Source organism: Parasteatoda tepidariorum, chromosome 10 (assembly GCF_982258835.1).
Source record: "Parasteatoda tepidariorum strain Cologne lab strain chromosome 10, Ptep-v5.0, whole genome shotgun sequence".
Lineage (NCBI taxonomy): Eukaryota > Metazoa > Arthropoda > Arachnida > Araneae > Theridiidae > Parasteatoda > Parasteatoda tepidariorum.
Window position 1 is genome coordinate 39858965 of NC_141764.1, and position 13915 is coordinate 39872879.

General features: G+C 27.9%; 1 protein-coding gene across 1 annotated transcript; it reads left to right on the plus strand.

Moving 5' to 3' along the window:
- The first annotated feature begins 2697 nt into the window (after positions 1 to 2697).
- Positions 2698 to 11382, plus strand: LOC107442835 (uncharacterized). Its single transcript, XM_087154212.1, has 5 exons — positions 2698 to 2955; positions 5738 to 5846; positions 6448 to 6578; positions 8771 to 8855; positions 11158 to 11382. The coding sequence occupies exons 1-5, from the start codon at positions 2925 to 2927 to the stop codon at positions 11291 to 11293; spliced, it is 492 nt and encodes a 163-aa protein (XP_087010338.1). The 5' UTR covers positions 2698 to 2924; the 3' UTR covers positions 11294 to 11382.
- The last annotated feature ends 2533 nt before the right edge of the window (positions 11383 to 13915 follow it).

Genomic DNA, 13915 nt, shown 5'->3' on the forward strand with positions numbered 1-13915 from the left:
ACAATTATAATTCTTTTAATTATTCCTATAATTAATATTATTTTTTTTTGAGAACTTGTGCTGTTTCGATATTTTTCTGGGTAAAAACTAGCAGTTAGTTAGAAATGAAGTAAAGCTATCAAAATAAAATATAAGTCACATACAAAAATATTTAGTTTTTGTCACTTTTTCTTACACAAAAATTGCCAATCTAAAATTTCAGGTACTTTCTTGAAATTTGAATTCACAGTTATTCTGATTGATCTAACTACGCAATAATCTTTGCAAAAATGTGCAACTAATCGAATGCAATACGTTGAACACGCATTATATCATGATTTCTGATCCGATAACCTTAAAAAGCAATAAATTGTTCTCCCGGTCAAATGACTGGTAAATGTTGGTTTAGTGCTAAAAAGAATCTAAAAAAAAGTAAAATTACATTTGTTTACAATACAATACAATTGAACATGCTGTTTTTCAGTGCTATTGCACAAAGCTGTAAATATTAAACCGTATTATCTCTATTAAATTCGATAAATGACTTTCGTTAAGCTTTTTTTATTTACATAACATTTTTGTTCTTCCACAGTGCGTAACTCTGTTTTCTCTAACTAAACTGGAATGAAGAAAATTTTTTGGAGGAGTATCTCAAAAGTAACTGCCAAATTTATAGCAATTAGAAGCATTTTATTTCATTTCATATAATTTTTAATTCGTTTGAAACTTTTAAATATTTAAAATTACTTAGCGTCATAAGTGATCAAAGGAAATATCTTGTATACCAACTCATATCGAACAAATTAATTCATAATGTAAGAAATCATAAGATTAAATTAAATACTAAAATATTATTTAACATATAATGAAAGCATAGAATGGTATTACGCTAATGAATCACTTCTCTCAAATAAACTTTCTTGTGACATGTTGTCCTTTAATTTTGTAATGTAACGTAGTTCAATTGTTTGTATTGAGATGGCACCACACATTATCTAAACAACGTCAAAATGGATGCAACAAGGTAGAATTCAAGTGATTAGTTTAGCAACTTACAATGGTTAAGTCATAAAATATAATTAAGGAATACCTGGACATAGTTACCAATTTTCTTAACACCAGACAAATACCTGCAAGTGACGTCGTCGGTAAATTGTAAGCGGTAAATAACTTTTACAAAACATGAAGCCAAAAAATCATATATTTATTCCAAAAAAATTTTACTCGAAAAGAAATCTTAAATTTTGTTGATAAAAGACAAAATTTATCGTTGCTTCTCTAAAATTAAGATGAACGTTGTTTTTTCTGATGAAGTTCTGTTTTTACCTGTTGAGGATGTTTTTTGATGAAGCTCTGATTTGTTGTTTTACATAACAAAGTTTTAGACAGTATATGTATAATTTGGATAATAACTTAATATATGAAAATAATTACTTTTAAAGTGACTATATCTGTATGATTATTTTTTTAATTTTGATAAAGTTTAGATCATTGATAGCCAAGGTTTAGAGATTATTTAAATTGTTGTTGTTGTATTAGTTCATTTACATCGCACTAGAGCTGCACAATGGGCTAATGGCGACGGTCTGGGAAACATCCCTGAGGATGACAAGTCATCACAATTTTGATCCTCTGCAGAGGGTATGGCACCCCCGCTTCGGTAGCCCAACGACCTGCACGCGAAGTCGAGCACTTTACGGTAGAACAGTTTTTCTAGGATCAATAGCGCATACCCTCGGTCCCTACGCAGACTGATCCAAGTGGTCATCCACCAGCACACTGACCGCAGCCAGTGATGCTTGACTTCGGTGATCTGCTGGGAACCGTGCCTTAACGATCAGTCCGCTGCGGGACTTAAATTGTTGAGAATTTATTCAATGAAGGATTCATTTTTTTTTTTTAGAAAAGTGCTGTGCAATTCAACATGAGAAATAATGGGAAATTATAGTTTTAAAACTTTTTTTACAAAGCAACAGAATCACCTTGAATATATTAATAGTATTTAACTTGATAGGCTTAGTTTTAAAATATAGGCAGATAACCCCTGTTCAGTGCCTTAACCAATGAGATATACCGCATAATATAGGTCAAAAATTATTATTTCACAATGGAAAAACGAAACCACTATTGAAAAAAGTTTCTTTAGTTAAGGAGGTGGAGCTGAAGACATCAAAACCGGTTTGGTTGCTTGAAAAAACAGTAAATAGTTGAAACGTGATCATTAGAAAAATTTCCATATTTAATAGAACTTTCCATTCTCCACAAAAGCTCTGTGATTGAAGACAATACAATTCTCAATTGCTTCTTGACCCCTACAAACAGAATTTATTTAGTTTTCAAGCATATATATGATAATACAAATGAAACTCCCTTGAGTTTTAAAATATATTATGAGAAATATTTGTCTGCCAACTATATTAACACTGAGAAGAAAGTATGGTCAAAACTACCTGGCTGTTTGGGAACACCAAAAAGCTCAGTAATTCTTACCATAGTGCTTTGGCATTGTTTTTTTTTCTGCGTATAGTAGTTCTGATTTTTTAGTATTAAAAACATGTGGTTTTTTTTGTTTGATTCGATATTTTTTTTAAATCAGTAACTGTGGAGCAATAAATAAACACATAGCAGATATGAGACATGTGATAAATATTACTTATTACGTTCAAATTAAACATTATCAGTGAGCTGAAGTATCGATTATTCAGATTTCTCTATTTTGAGAAACACCATTTGTGAATGGGAAAGCATGTGGGCTTACTACGCCCACGTGCTTCGGGCAATTCTCATTGAATGAAACATTTAATTTTGGTGATACATTTACACGTCTGTAAGAAATTAGATGACGATAAGATCAAACACCTGAAAAATTTCCCAAATTGTCCTGATTTAAAAGGACTCAAACAGATCTAAAATTTATTATTCAGAAAGATTCGAAACAAGGAAACATGATGTACTTCAGGGGATTTATCTTGATATGTAAGTTAGAAGATTTCAACTTTGATTTCAAATTGTTTAAACAAATCATCTTATAATTCTTATGATTCTTCAGATAGTGTTTATTCATTAGATAGTGATAATTCATAGATATTTATATGATTTATATGATTATGATTTAGTATTTGCATAGTAATGATATTTCTGATATAAAAAAAATTATAATTTTGGCAACAAAACAATAATATACGGTATTTAAATCATTCATTTGGTAATTTTTCCGTTTGCATGCTAACAAAAATTCTCGTTTTTCAGATTCATAGTTCTTATTACCCCTCATTTAGTAAGAAACAAAATTTAGCCGAATAAATAATTTTTATACTATCTTTTAAAGTATCGAGTTAACATTACCGAATTTTACCAGATTTTCTACGTAACAACGTGGTAATAAAACCATATTTTATTAATAATTTAACCAAAAGTCATTTTCGAAGCACTTCTGGGAAAATTACAAGGCTTCTTTGTGCTCTTATAAAGCCAGAAACATGGTAAATTTTACCATATTCTGATAGTCTTGAACATATCTGATTTCTCAGTGTTCATACAAATAATTATATTGTTAAAATCATCTTTAATACCACATTCAATTAAGGTGCCTTCCTAGTTCACTTTTAAAATTTGGAAAGTTCATCATTTATTGCATTAGATATCCTTTCAAAATGATACACTATTAAAGATGCCTCGTCACAGTTTCAATATTATCTATGAATTAGTATCAATGATAATATCAATCAACGTATGAGTGAGGCTCAAAAACAAATACTTATTCTAACTGTTGGTTGCTTATTCATATTTGTGTAGTAATATTTATTATTGCCATGTAACTTAAAAAGGTATATTTTCCTTTCATCACACTTTTTTTTATAACTTGTTTGTGCTGCAATAAATATTTTTTAACTGTTGGTTAAACTTCACTCATATATTCTGTCTATATTTGTAATGAAGCTCATGCCAAATTAAATTGCAAGGAAAATTTTCGGTTATTAAAAATATTAATAAATAAAAATTTGTATTAAGTGTAATTCTTTACTTAGGCTTAGAAAAAATAAGCAACAATCATTGTAATAATGTTGATCAAAGTGAAAATAAAATCGTAATAGAGATTCTTTTTTCAACAAATTATACAATTTTGTACTTATTTAATTCATGTTTAACATGAGAATGTATGTTTTGTGATCTAATTTTAACTTATTTTAAAAATAATTAAAATAATCTCAGTAATATTAATAATTATATATTAATAATTATATATTAATAATTATACATTAATAATTATATCTTAATAATTATACATTGATAATTACATATTAATAATTATATAATAATATTAATAATTTAATAAATATTAATTGCTTCCCGAAATGTCTGAAATGTTAAAATATAAAGCTGTTGCAGAAGCAATCACGATTTCTAAGCCAAAAAAATAGCATTAAAAATATTTGATTTATAACTTAGTTTGATATTTTTAATTTTCTTACCTTTGAATGATGAAGTCCGCTTGAAATACAATGATTAAAAATGCGTCTATGTGTTATCAATATAAAACATTTCTTCATATTGATTGGTTCAGTTCCCCTTTAAAAAGTAGGAGTAAATGTTTTACAATATATAGAAAATTAAAAACTAAGAATATTATTAAAAAAATGTGAGGAATAATAATTATTTAAAATGTCATTATCATTTAATTAATCGAAATTACGAGATTTTCTAAAAATATATTTTTTTGCATCAAAATGAACTTTTTTAAGAAACATTGTAACCAAATTTGTAAACAGCACACATTTCTTACGGTTATTGTTACTGTTGTAAATATAAGGACTTACTTATTTCATTTTAGGTTTTGGGCTTAAGGTCTTAAAATGAAAATTAGTAAAAATAATCTACACTGTAGGAAATTAATTCTTAATTTTTCTGAAGAAAATCGTATTTACAGAAAAAAACTGTTTAAAGAAAAATACAGATTTGTTTTCTTTTTCTAACCTTATTATAGACTTTCTCTGTATATTTAATGGTTTAAAACTTGTTTGTTGACAAAACAGTTTATCTCTGTTTTTTATACTAGACATAAACAGATTAAAACAGTCACTTACCATGCAGTTTTGCTTTCCTTTCTATAACTCTAACTTTTTCAAATTAGTTTGCGTTTATTTTCAATACTTGCTCTTATTTTTCAGCAAATATTTTATGATTTTGAACATCTTGTAGATAAAATTATGATTCGATTTTTTGTCAGAAAGATAAGACATAACATTTCCTTAGATATTATTTTTTGATAAGTTAAGTTGCCAAACATTTTTATATTTCTGTACTGTTGGGCCACTAAAATTTTAAGCGTTTATACACTTAATTATTTTTTCAATAAGCGAGATTTTTTTATGAAAGTAATGTAAATTTTTTTTATTTGAATTTGAAACAGCTTAAGATGTTTCTTTGTACTGAGTTGCCAGAGCTCTGGGTAAGGAATGCATGCCTCCTAATATAATAATGATCCAGGTTCGAATCCCAGCATCGACTGATCGCATGAATGGTGCTCTCCACTCGCTAGTTGCTTTATAGAGTGTTTTTTTTAAAAATAACAGTGTTTGGTTGGTAAAATAACAGTACTTATATGCTTAAAAAATCGTATGTCTACTTTTTAAATAACAGTATATTTCTTTGAAATAAACGGTTTTATACTGACACTCCAGGTGACAGTTTTTTCCGTAAATTTCTTACATTTTTTTACAGTGCATTCCTTTATACATTTTTTTAAATTTGTTTTTAGGCTTGGCTGGTTTAGTTGCATGTGACGTAGCCTGTTATCGTGAAAAAACAGAGAAGTGTCAAAAAGAATGGAGTGAAAAACATCAGGATGAGATGCACTCATTTTGCCCGCAAGTGTTTTTTTTTATTATTATTATTATAACTCTAGCTTTATACTTCAAACTATGCACACAAAAGCATTAATTTGGAATAAGAAAGAAACATAATAAATTAAATTATTTTTTAATCTTTGTAGTCATTGAAAATCATAATTATAAATCCAATTGGTGATTAAATCGTAATCATTTTATCATAACGGCGAAAACTACTGGACTAAACTTATACAGCATAAAACCTAGCCTCTGTAGACTTGATTCAATTGCCTAACATAAAATTCAGTGTACTATAATATCGTTCAAATTTATTCTAATCTTAATATTGTGTTAAGTTAAATAAATTACCACACTTCTTTAACATGATTGTGTCTAAAACTTGAAAGAAAATGGCAGCAAATTCTACCCGCGTTATAGTTCACGGGACTAACATGATTCAAAAATAAACATATTTTTCTGTTAGAGTAGAAAATCAAAAATTCTCTTAAATTTTTGATTTTCATATTTTGATCCTGAAATCTTTGAAACATTTCTAGAATTAATTCCGTTTAACAACGTATTTTTATAATATTTTTTATCATTTGTTGTGATCGCAATTAGATTATATGAATATTTTCAGATCTGCACCAAATATGACTGCGTGCATGGTTAAATCTGCGTCCCTGTGTCAAACTGGTTTTGCTGATGAAGCTGCACAAGCACTTCTAGTACAAGTGTTAATATGTAATCCCCTTCATGATTACAACAAAGGTAATTTTAATACTATTTCAAATTTAATGTCAATCTCAAAACAAAAAGGAATTTCAAAATATCTCTTTTAAGTTGTTTTATTTTCCTTAAAACTTACTTATGAATATTCCATTTTCTATAAAAATATCATTTAATGCCATTACGATTTACTTTAAAAATACTTCTTTTATCGAATTTCTTTTATTGAATTCAACATTATTAGCGTTAGTTTTCAAACTAAACTGGCTTTGAAATTTGATGTTCATAAGATGTTAGTTGATTGAATGTTTTTGAATATTTGTTTTATGGTATTTGAGACAAGAACTAAATAATTGGAAAAAAAATTGAAAACAATTTTTTCCCTTTTTTATTCTAAAAAATACTGATTAAGCTGATTAGTGTACGCGGACCGAGAACAAATAAAATGCCTGTTGTCTCCTTTGAATGGTGGGGAAAAGGGCACAAATTTAAGATATTTTTAAATTTCATTTGACATTTATCATCTGTTTCTGAATCTTGAGTGATCTTAAACCAAATCTCGTATTTTATGATATCACAGATTTTTAAAGTAAACAAATTTGCTAGTTTGCTGTAATTTCTGTTAGTTTACGTCCTAACATGAAACTTGCTCTTTAGCATGAGTTTTTAGAAATCTGTGACCTTTTAGGTAAATAATTATCACGCAAGACATATTTCTCTTTGAGTATGTCTACACTCTCAGAAGTAAAACTCTCAATTTTGACGATTCAGCTATCTTTGTGCTATACTTTTTTTTTTTTTTTTTTTTGAGAATTTTTTATTTGCAAAATCACGTGATTTGTGAAGAAACGGGAACTTTCAAATTTATATGACGAAAATGGTTGAAACGAAAATACATTATGGTGATATTTTAAATATCTTTCTAATTCAATCAATCTGTAATAAAAATGTTGACCACTTTTTCTACTAGCTTGAGTTCTCTAATTTAAATCGTAGGTCAGTATGCACGAAGAAAAAAATCTTGGTAAAATTAACGTACTGAGTGGTAAACCTATCTGGAAAAAAAATCTCATTTTTGGTATTAAAAATCAAAGTATACGGTATTTAAACCATTTATTTAAGATTTTTAAGTTCATGTTCATAAGGGAATTAGTTACCGAAAATTCTGGCTCTCAAGATTTTAGTTCTAATTACCTCACATTTCGTATAAAAATATGAAACTGAAAAGTAAAGGAATAAAGGGTTTTTGTGTCATGCTCTAATGTATCATGATAAAATTACCAAAATTTACCAAAATTAACCATACTTCAGTACAGATAAGAAAGCCATATTTTATGGATTATTTTACCAAAATCAGTACCAAAACGCTTCTGTAAAAACTGCCATGCTGTTGTAGCCCATGGAACCATAAGCACGGCAAATTGTACCTTTTTCTGGAAGTTTTGTAAATGCCTTTATTCTCATTGTAGGATGATATTGTAAGTTATAATCATTTCCATTCGGATAAAAACTGAACTTTTGCGATTTAATTCTTAAAAAAAAATTTTTCAATCAAAATATCAAATTATTACAAGCACAAACCAACTGAAAAATAATACTAATTAAATAACTATTTGAAACTAACAAAAATAAAGAAAATAAGGAAATAACAAAAAGTTTAAATAAAACTACCCTTTTTAAAAGGACTGAAAATAATATTAGGAGTACTAATTTTTTTTTCACTCTTAAAAAAATTAAGGAGATTCACTTTTGAAATACTTTTCGAATTACTATCAAATAGTGATACATTTTGCGTACTTCGATTTAAATAACTACTTTATGTTTGTTATACTACTTGAAAGACGTGGTTCGTAAAAAGGTTTTATTTTATTGTTATATAGATAATTTATGTCTTGCGCTGAATTTGCTGTGATTCTAGTTTCAATACTATTGTAATGCTTGTTAAAATTGTAACACTATAAAGGAATTGACAGAATTCTACATGATTTATTCCAAATGTTAGTGATAGAGGTACAATTAAACGTACGAAGTAGTGGTAATGCTCAATCACATAGTAATTCCATTAATTTAATTGCCTTTCATCAATTTATATTTCATGTAAGTTTGGTTTAATTTGTATAATTCCTTTAAGGTGTTGTAATTTTTATAAAAATGAGTGTATTGCAACAAAATGTATTGGATGTGATAACATATACGTAGTTCAACTTTACACATTAATTTGCATATTTTCTTAGCTGTAATGGAGGACAAAAATTGTAGCTTTGACACTCTTATTGCTTCAAGAACTTGTGATATGCAAAAAGAAGGTGGTTTATGCAAGTAAGTATTATAAAAAATATCATAAAATTTATGTCATTAAGTAAGATAGTAAAAACATTTTATCATAAAACGTTATTAGGAACTGAAATTTAAAAAAAAAATTCAGGACAAATAAAAAATATTTCTTGTAAAAGAGAAACAAATTGAAGTGAGTAAAAAAAGAAAAAAAAAGAATTCTTAAAAATGAATGATTTCTATCTAAAACAAATTGTGTTTCTTTATGAGGTAAATTTTGTTTTATTATTCACAATTTAAAATTTTCAAATTACTTTTAGAACTGTGTCCGAAAAAAATCAGCAACTACAAGGGAATATTTGTATAATTATAATTAATTTCACTTCAATTAAAACTGTTATTCTAAGGTTTTTCGTCAAATTAAATAGCACTTTTAAAAAATATTAGGTTATTTTAATAACTATTTTTAGTCACGGCAGTTACTCACAACTTTTAAGTTCAATTTAATCCATATTTAGCAGCGCCCTCTGTGTTTACCAAGAAAATGCGCCAAATCAATGTAAAGAATAGTCACAGTTTGCTTGTGATTAATTTTTTTTTAAATTCAAAAACTTACATGTCATGTAAATTATTCCATTTTTTTTAAACAGCATATTTCTCCCAACAAAAGTTTTAAGAGTGTAATTTAAGTTTGAACTTAATATTAAAGAAGCATTTTCCTACGAAAAATTGGTCAAAATGTTTTAATATTTATTGTTCTTTAGATTTGTCAGCTATCATGTATATGTCTGCATGTTTCTTTTAAAATTACATTTTAGACAAATTTAAATGCAAAGAAAATTATTGTAACATTTGTTTAAACAAATAATTAATCAAATTTAAATATTATTATTTAAACAAATGTATATGCTATAGAATATTATTATTATTATATTATATATTTAATATTTTGATTTCTGAAACTTTTTACTCAGTCGTCTAGTCATATAGTTGTAAATAAATCCCACAAAACATTAGTTGTTTAAATTTTATGATTTAAAAGAGAATAACATTTTGGTTATATTACACAAATATGAATATTAAAAATTAATTTAAACATTAAAGCTAGGCTGCAAGTATGAAGCTAGAAAATGCTTACTTAAAAGAAAGCTAGCCTATGTTTAACATTTTAGAAAACATTATAGCTGAGTATAAATGCACAAATAGTAGAACATATACTAGTATAACCATAATAGTATAAACGTAATACTCAAGTAACTGTAGTTGAGTAAGAACACGAAAGATCATCTAGATTTAAACATAAATATAAAACTGGAATTATAATTAAAGATAAACGTCAAGCTATAACAGCAATAACTGTTTTATGTTAAATGTTTGTTCCAGTTTTCTGTATATATTGAGTAAATGCTTATACATTATGTATAAGTATATACACAAATACTTAAAAATAAACATATAATGCTAAAAATATTGTTAATTATTATAAATATAAAAGAGCTAAATCTGTAAATAAGTAAAATGATCGAGTTAGAACAATTGTATAAGAATTTCATGTAGCTCAGTTGTTCTACCCCTCTATAGACATGCAGTGTAAATATAACACAATGTATAAGTATGTATAGTTCTTATAAGTATACATACAATGATCGAATATTTGAAAATGAGTATTAACGTAAAACTGAAACTGTAAATAAGTAGAAACATAAAACAGAAAACTACTATAATTGAGTAAAATCATTAAGATAGAAACTGTCTAATTGAAAACTAAGGAGGTAGGTACTTCATTTACGTTGCACTAGAGCTGCACAATGGGCTATTGGCGACGGTCTGGGAAGCATCCCTGAAGATGATCCGAACACATACCATCACAATTTTGTTCCTCTGCAGAGGATACAGAGGCACAGGTAGCTCGACAACCTACACGCAAAGTCGAGCACTTTACGGTAGAACAGTTTAACGAGGACCAATACCGCACACCCTTGGATCCCAAATCCAAAGCAGGCTGATCAAAGCGATCACCCACCCGCTGACTGTCCGCAGCCAATATGCTTGACTTCAGTGATCTACTGGGATCCGTGTCTTAAAATAGTGACGATAATCCACTGCCGTACAATTAAAAACTAAAATAAAATTAGAACAGTTGTAGTTGAACTTGAGCATTAAATTAGAAACATTATAATTATTATTATTATTATAATTATTATTATAATTATTATCATAATTATTATTATTATTATTATAATCATTATTTTATTACAGTAATAATTATTGCAATTATTATTATAATTATTATTGCAATTTTAGGAGCTTACCATAATTTAATCTAAATACAAAATTTTATTTTCAGAAATCTTGATAGCTCTAGACAATGTGTGAATCAAATATTTTCGAAATGCTCCAAAGACACTCAAAAAGCCTTCTACGATGTTTACGACACTTTTATAAACCTTATGAGAAAACATTGTGCATACATAGGAGTTTGATCATGTTTTTGAAGTACTGAGCACATGACGTATTTTCTTCAAAATATGAATTGATTTAACGGAAATGAAATAAAATTTTAGTCATTAAATTTTTATGTTGTCTTTTTCTTAAAATTTGACGAATAATATTTCAAATAGCATCCAAATGTTCTGAAAAATAAAGTATACATGCATATATATATATATATATATATATATATATATATATATATATATATATATATATATATATATATATATATATATATATATATATATATATATATATAATATGCGTGCCTGTGCATGAGTGTGTGATTGTGTGATAACGGTGCACTGGAATTCAAAATTATAATCATTATTACTACGTATTTAGTGAAAAATTAAAAAAAATCAATTTAGCAGAATAAAAAATTTTCATTACATGCTATGAGGTATCATGATAAAATTACAAAATTTTATCACTTAAAGAGCAATATTTTACAGTAAATTTTGCTAAAATGATTTCCAAAGTACTTCGAGAAAAATTAAAGAGCTTTTGGAGTTCAAAAAAGCTTGGCTCGTTTGAAATTTTAGTGTTTTGGTGTATCATGATAAGCAATCATGATATCATCAAATCAAATTATCATACTTTATTACGATACACCAAATTAAATTATCAAATTTTATCACATGTAATAACGTATTTTATAATTAATTTTGAAAAATCATTGCCAAAGCGTTTCGGTAAAAATTACCGGCTTTTTTGGTGTTTCAATAGACTCTGAAGTACGGTAAATTTGACCATATTCGGGAAGTTTTGAACATACATTTTTCTCAGCTTACAATGGAGTTAGGTAAAGTAATTTGTGTTTTCATACTAGTGAAACGCGTAGAAACTAATATAATTTTAATATAATTTTCTGATAATAATTTTAATAATAGTAATTTCTAATAAAAATTTAATATAATAATTTCTAATAATAATTCTAATAATAATAATTTCTAATAATAATTTTAAATCCAATTTTTTTTTACAGAATATTTATTTCATAATGTCATCTTTTTTAGCTTATAAAATTAGGGAAAGAAACTAACTATAAGAGAAGTTAGTATCTGTCAAAAACTTTTATAATTAAATAAATAAACATATTTAAGACAGTTTTTTTCTCTTTGGGATTAATTAGCAGAGTTGTAACATGAGAGACTGATTTAATTTATTTAATCAAATCCAAATTAAATTCGATTAAAATTAGTTCCTCTCCTTTTCATACAAGAAGGTTTACATTGTCGATATCAACTCTCTCCACATTAGGGACCCGGACGTGATTTGAACACACTTACCTAGACGGAAACTCCCACTTCGATTTCACCACTCCACTAAGGATGGTCCACATTGAACAGTTGACTTGCTACTTGTGACTGCAACATTATCCACCTCCTCCTTCTGTTGCTACTCAGTCTCGATCACAAACAAAGTCGGCCTGTATGCACTCGACTGCTAATTGCAACATGTACGCGAACAGCTTTTAGATACAGCACTCAAAAGTACGGTGATATTAATACAGCTCTTCCGGCTTCTCACAAAACAGCAATGAATCAACTAGTGCTATCCATTCATCAAATTCTGTCACAGATAAAATTCCTGTGCGGGAGTACTGTAGTGTGTCTACCACTACAAAAATACAATTCCAATTCTTTAGTACATAAGACATGTTAACTCGATTCTATGTTGGGGTACCTTTTCATAAAAGAAGGTTTACATTGTCGATATCTACTCTCTCCACAGAAGCAGCGGATTGAAACCTTTTCCCAATTTAAACAACACATAACTCAATTTTGAGAAATATAGCAAAAAATTACGTTTAGTTATATAGCGGGATTCGATTCCGCTACCTCCACTCTTCAATTACTTTAGCGGAACGGTAACAGTGTGCTAAGAAAAGTCGTTGGATATTATTGCAAGTACGCCAAACATTAAGCATTATTGGGCCTTTTGTGACCGAGTGGGATTGCACTCCCGCCAAACTGTGGTGGTAGCTGGGTTCAATAGTTTGGCGAGGTCAAATTAAGTAAATAATCACATGAGGCTGAAGTGGTAAGATAGTACCTGATAGTAGACGTCAAACTCTTCAAAAACATACAAAATTGAAATGGCAGTCGACATGCTTAAAGCTCTCAAAAACAGGCTCTATTTTCAAGATTTGCCAGACATGAATCAGAAGGAACAAAAGTGATTAGAAATATAAAATGCAAAGTTCCCAATAAAAATGGAAGAATAAAGGTAAGAAACAAAAACTAGAAAGCCACTGAAACCGAGGGAGAAAAAAGAGGAAAAACAGAGCAAGAAAAAACAGCAGACAAACAAGCAGAAAGGTAAATCAGGGTAAAATGCAATTTTTAACGCGCTATGGAGAGGTGGAGAGGAACTAATGTCGTTAACAAGGAAATGAGCATTCAAATGGAAAAAATAAGATTTCAGGGAATCAAGGTGAGCTTATGTTGTTTTATCTTGTTACTCTGGAATCTTATTTTATTCATTTGAATATTGATTCCTTTGTTAACCGTGTTTATGTGCTTATTCTGCAGTGCTGTTAAAAATTTAAGAACAAATAACACAAGATAAGGATTACAAAGATGCCTTCAGGGTAATACAAGGGTTCT

Excerpts from the sequence above, each read along its gene's own strand:
- LOC107442835 (XM_087154212.1), top strand. The coding sequence starts at position 2,925 with ATGATGTACTTCAGGGGATTTATCTTGATAT. Across the intron at positions 2,956-5,737 it reads CAGGGGATTTATCTTGATAT|GCTTGGCTGGTTTAGTTGCA; the intron begins GTAAGTTAGAAG and ends ATTTGTTTTTAG. Across the intron at positions 8,856-11,157 it reads AAAGAAGGTGGTTTATGCAA|AAATCTTGATAGCTCTAGAC; the intron begins GTAAGTATTATA and ends TTTTATTTTCAG.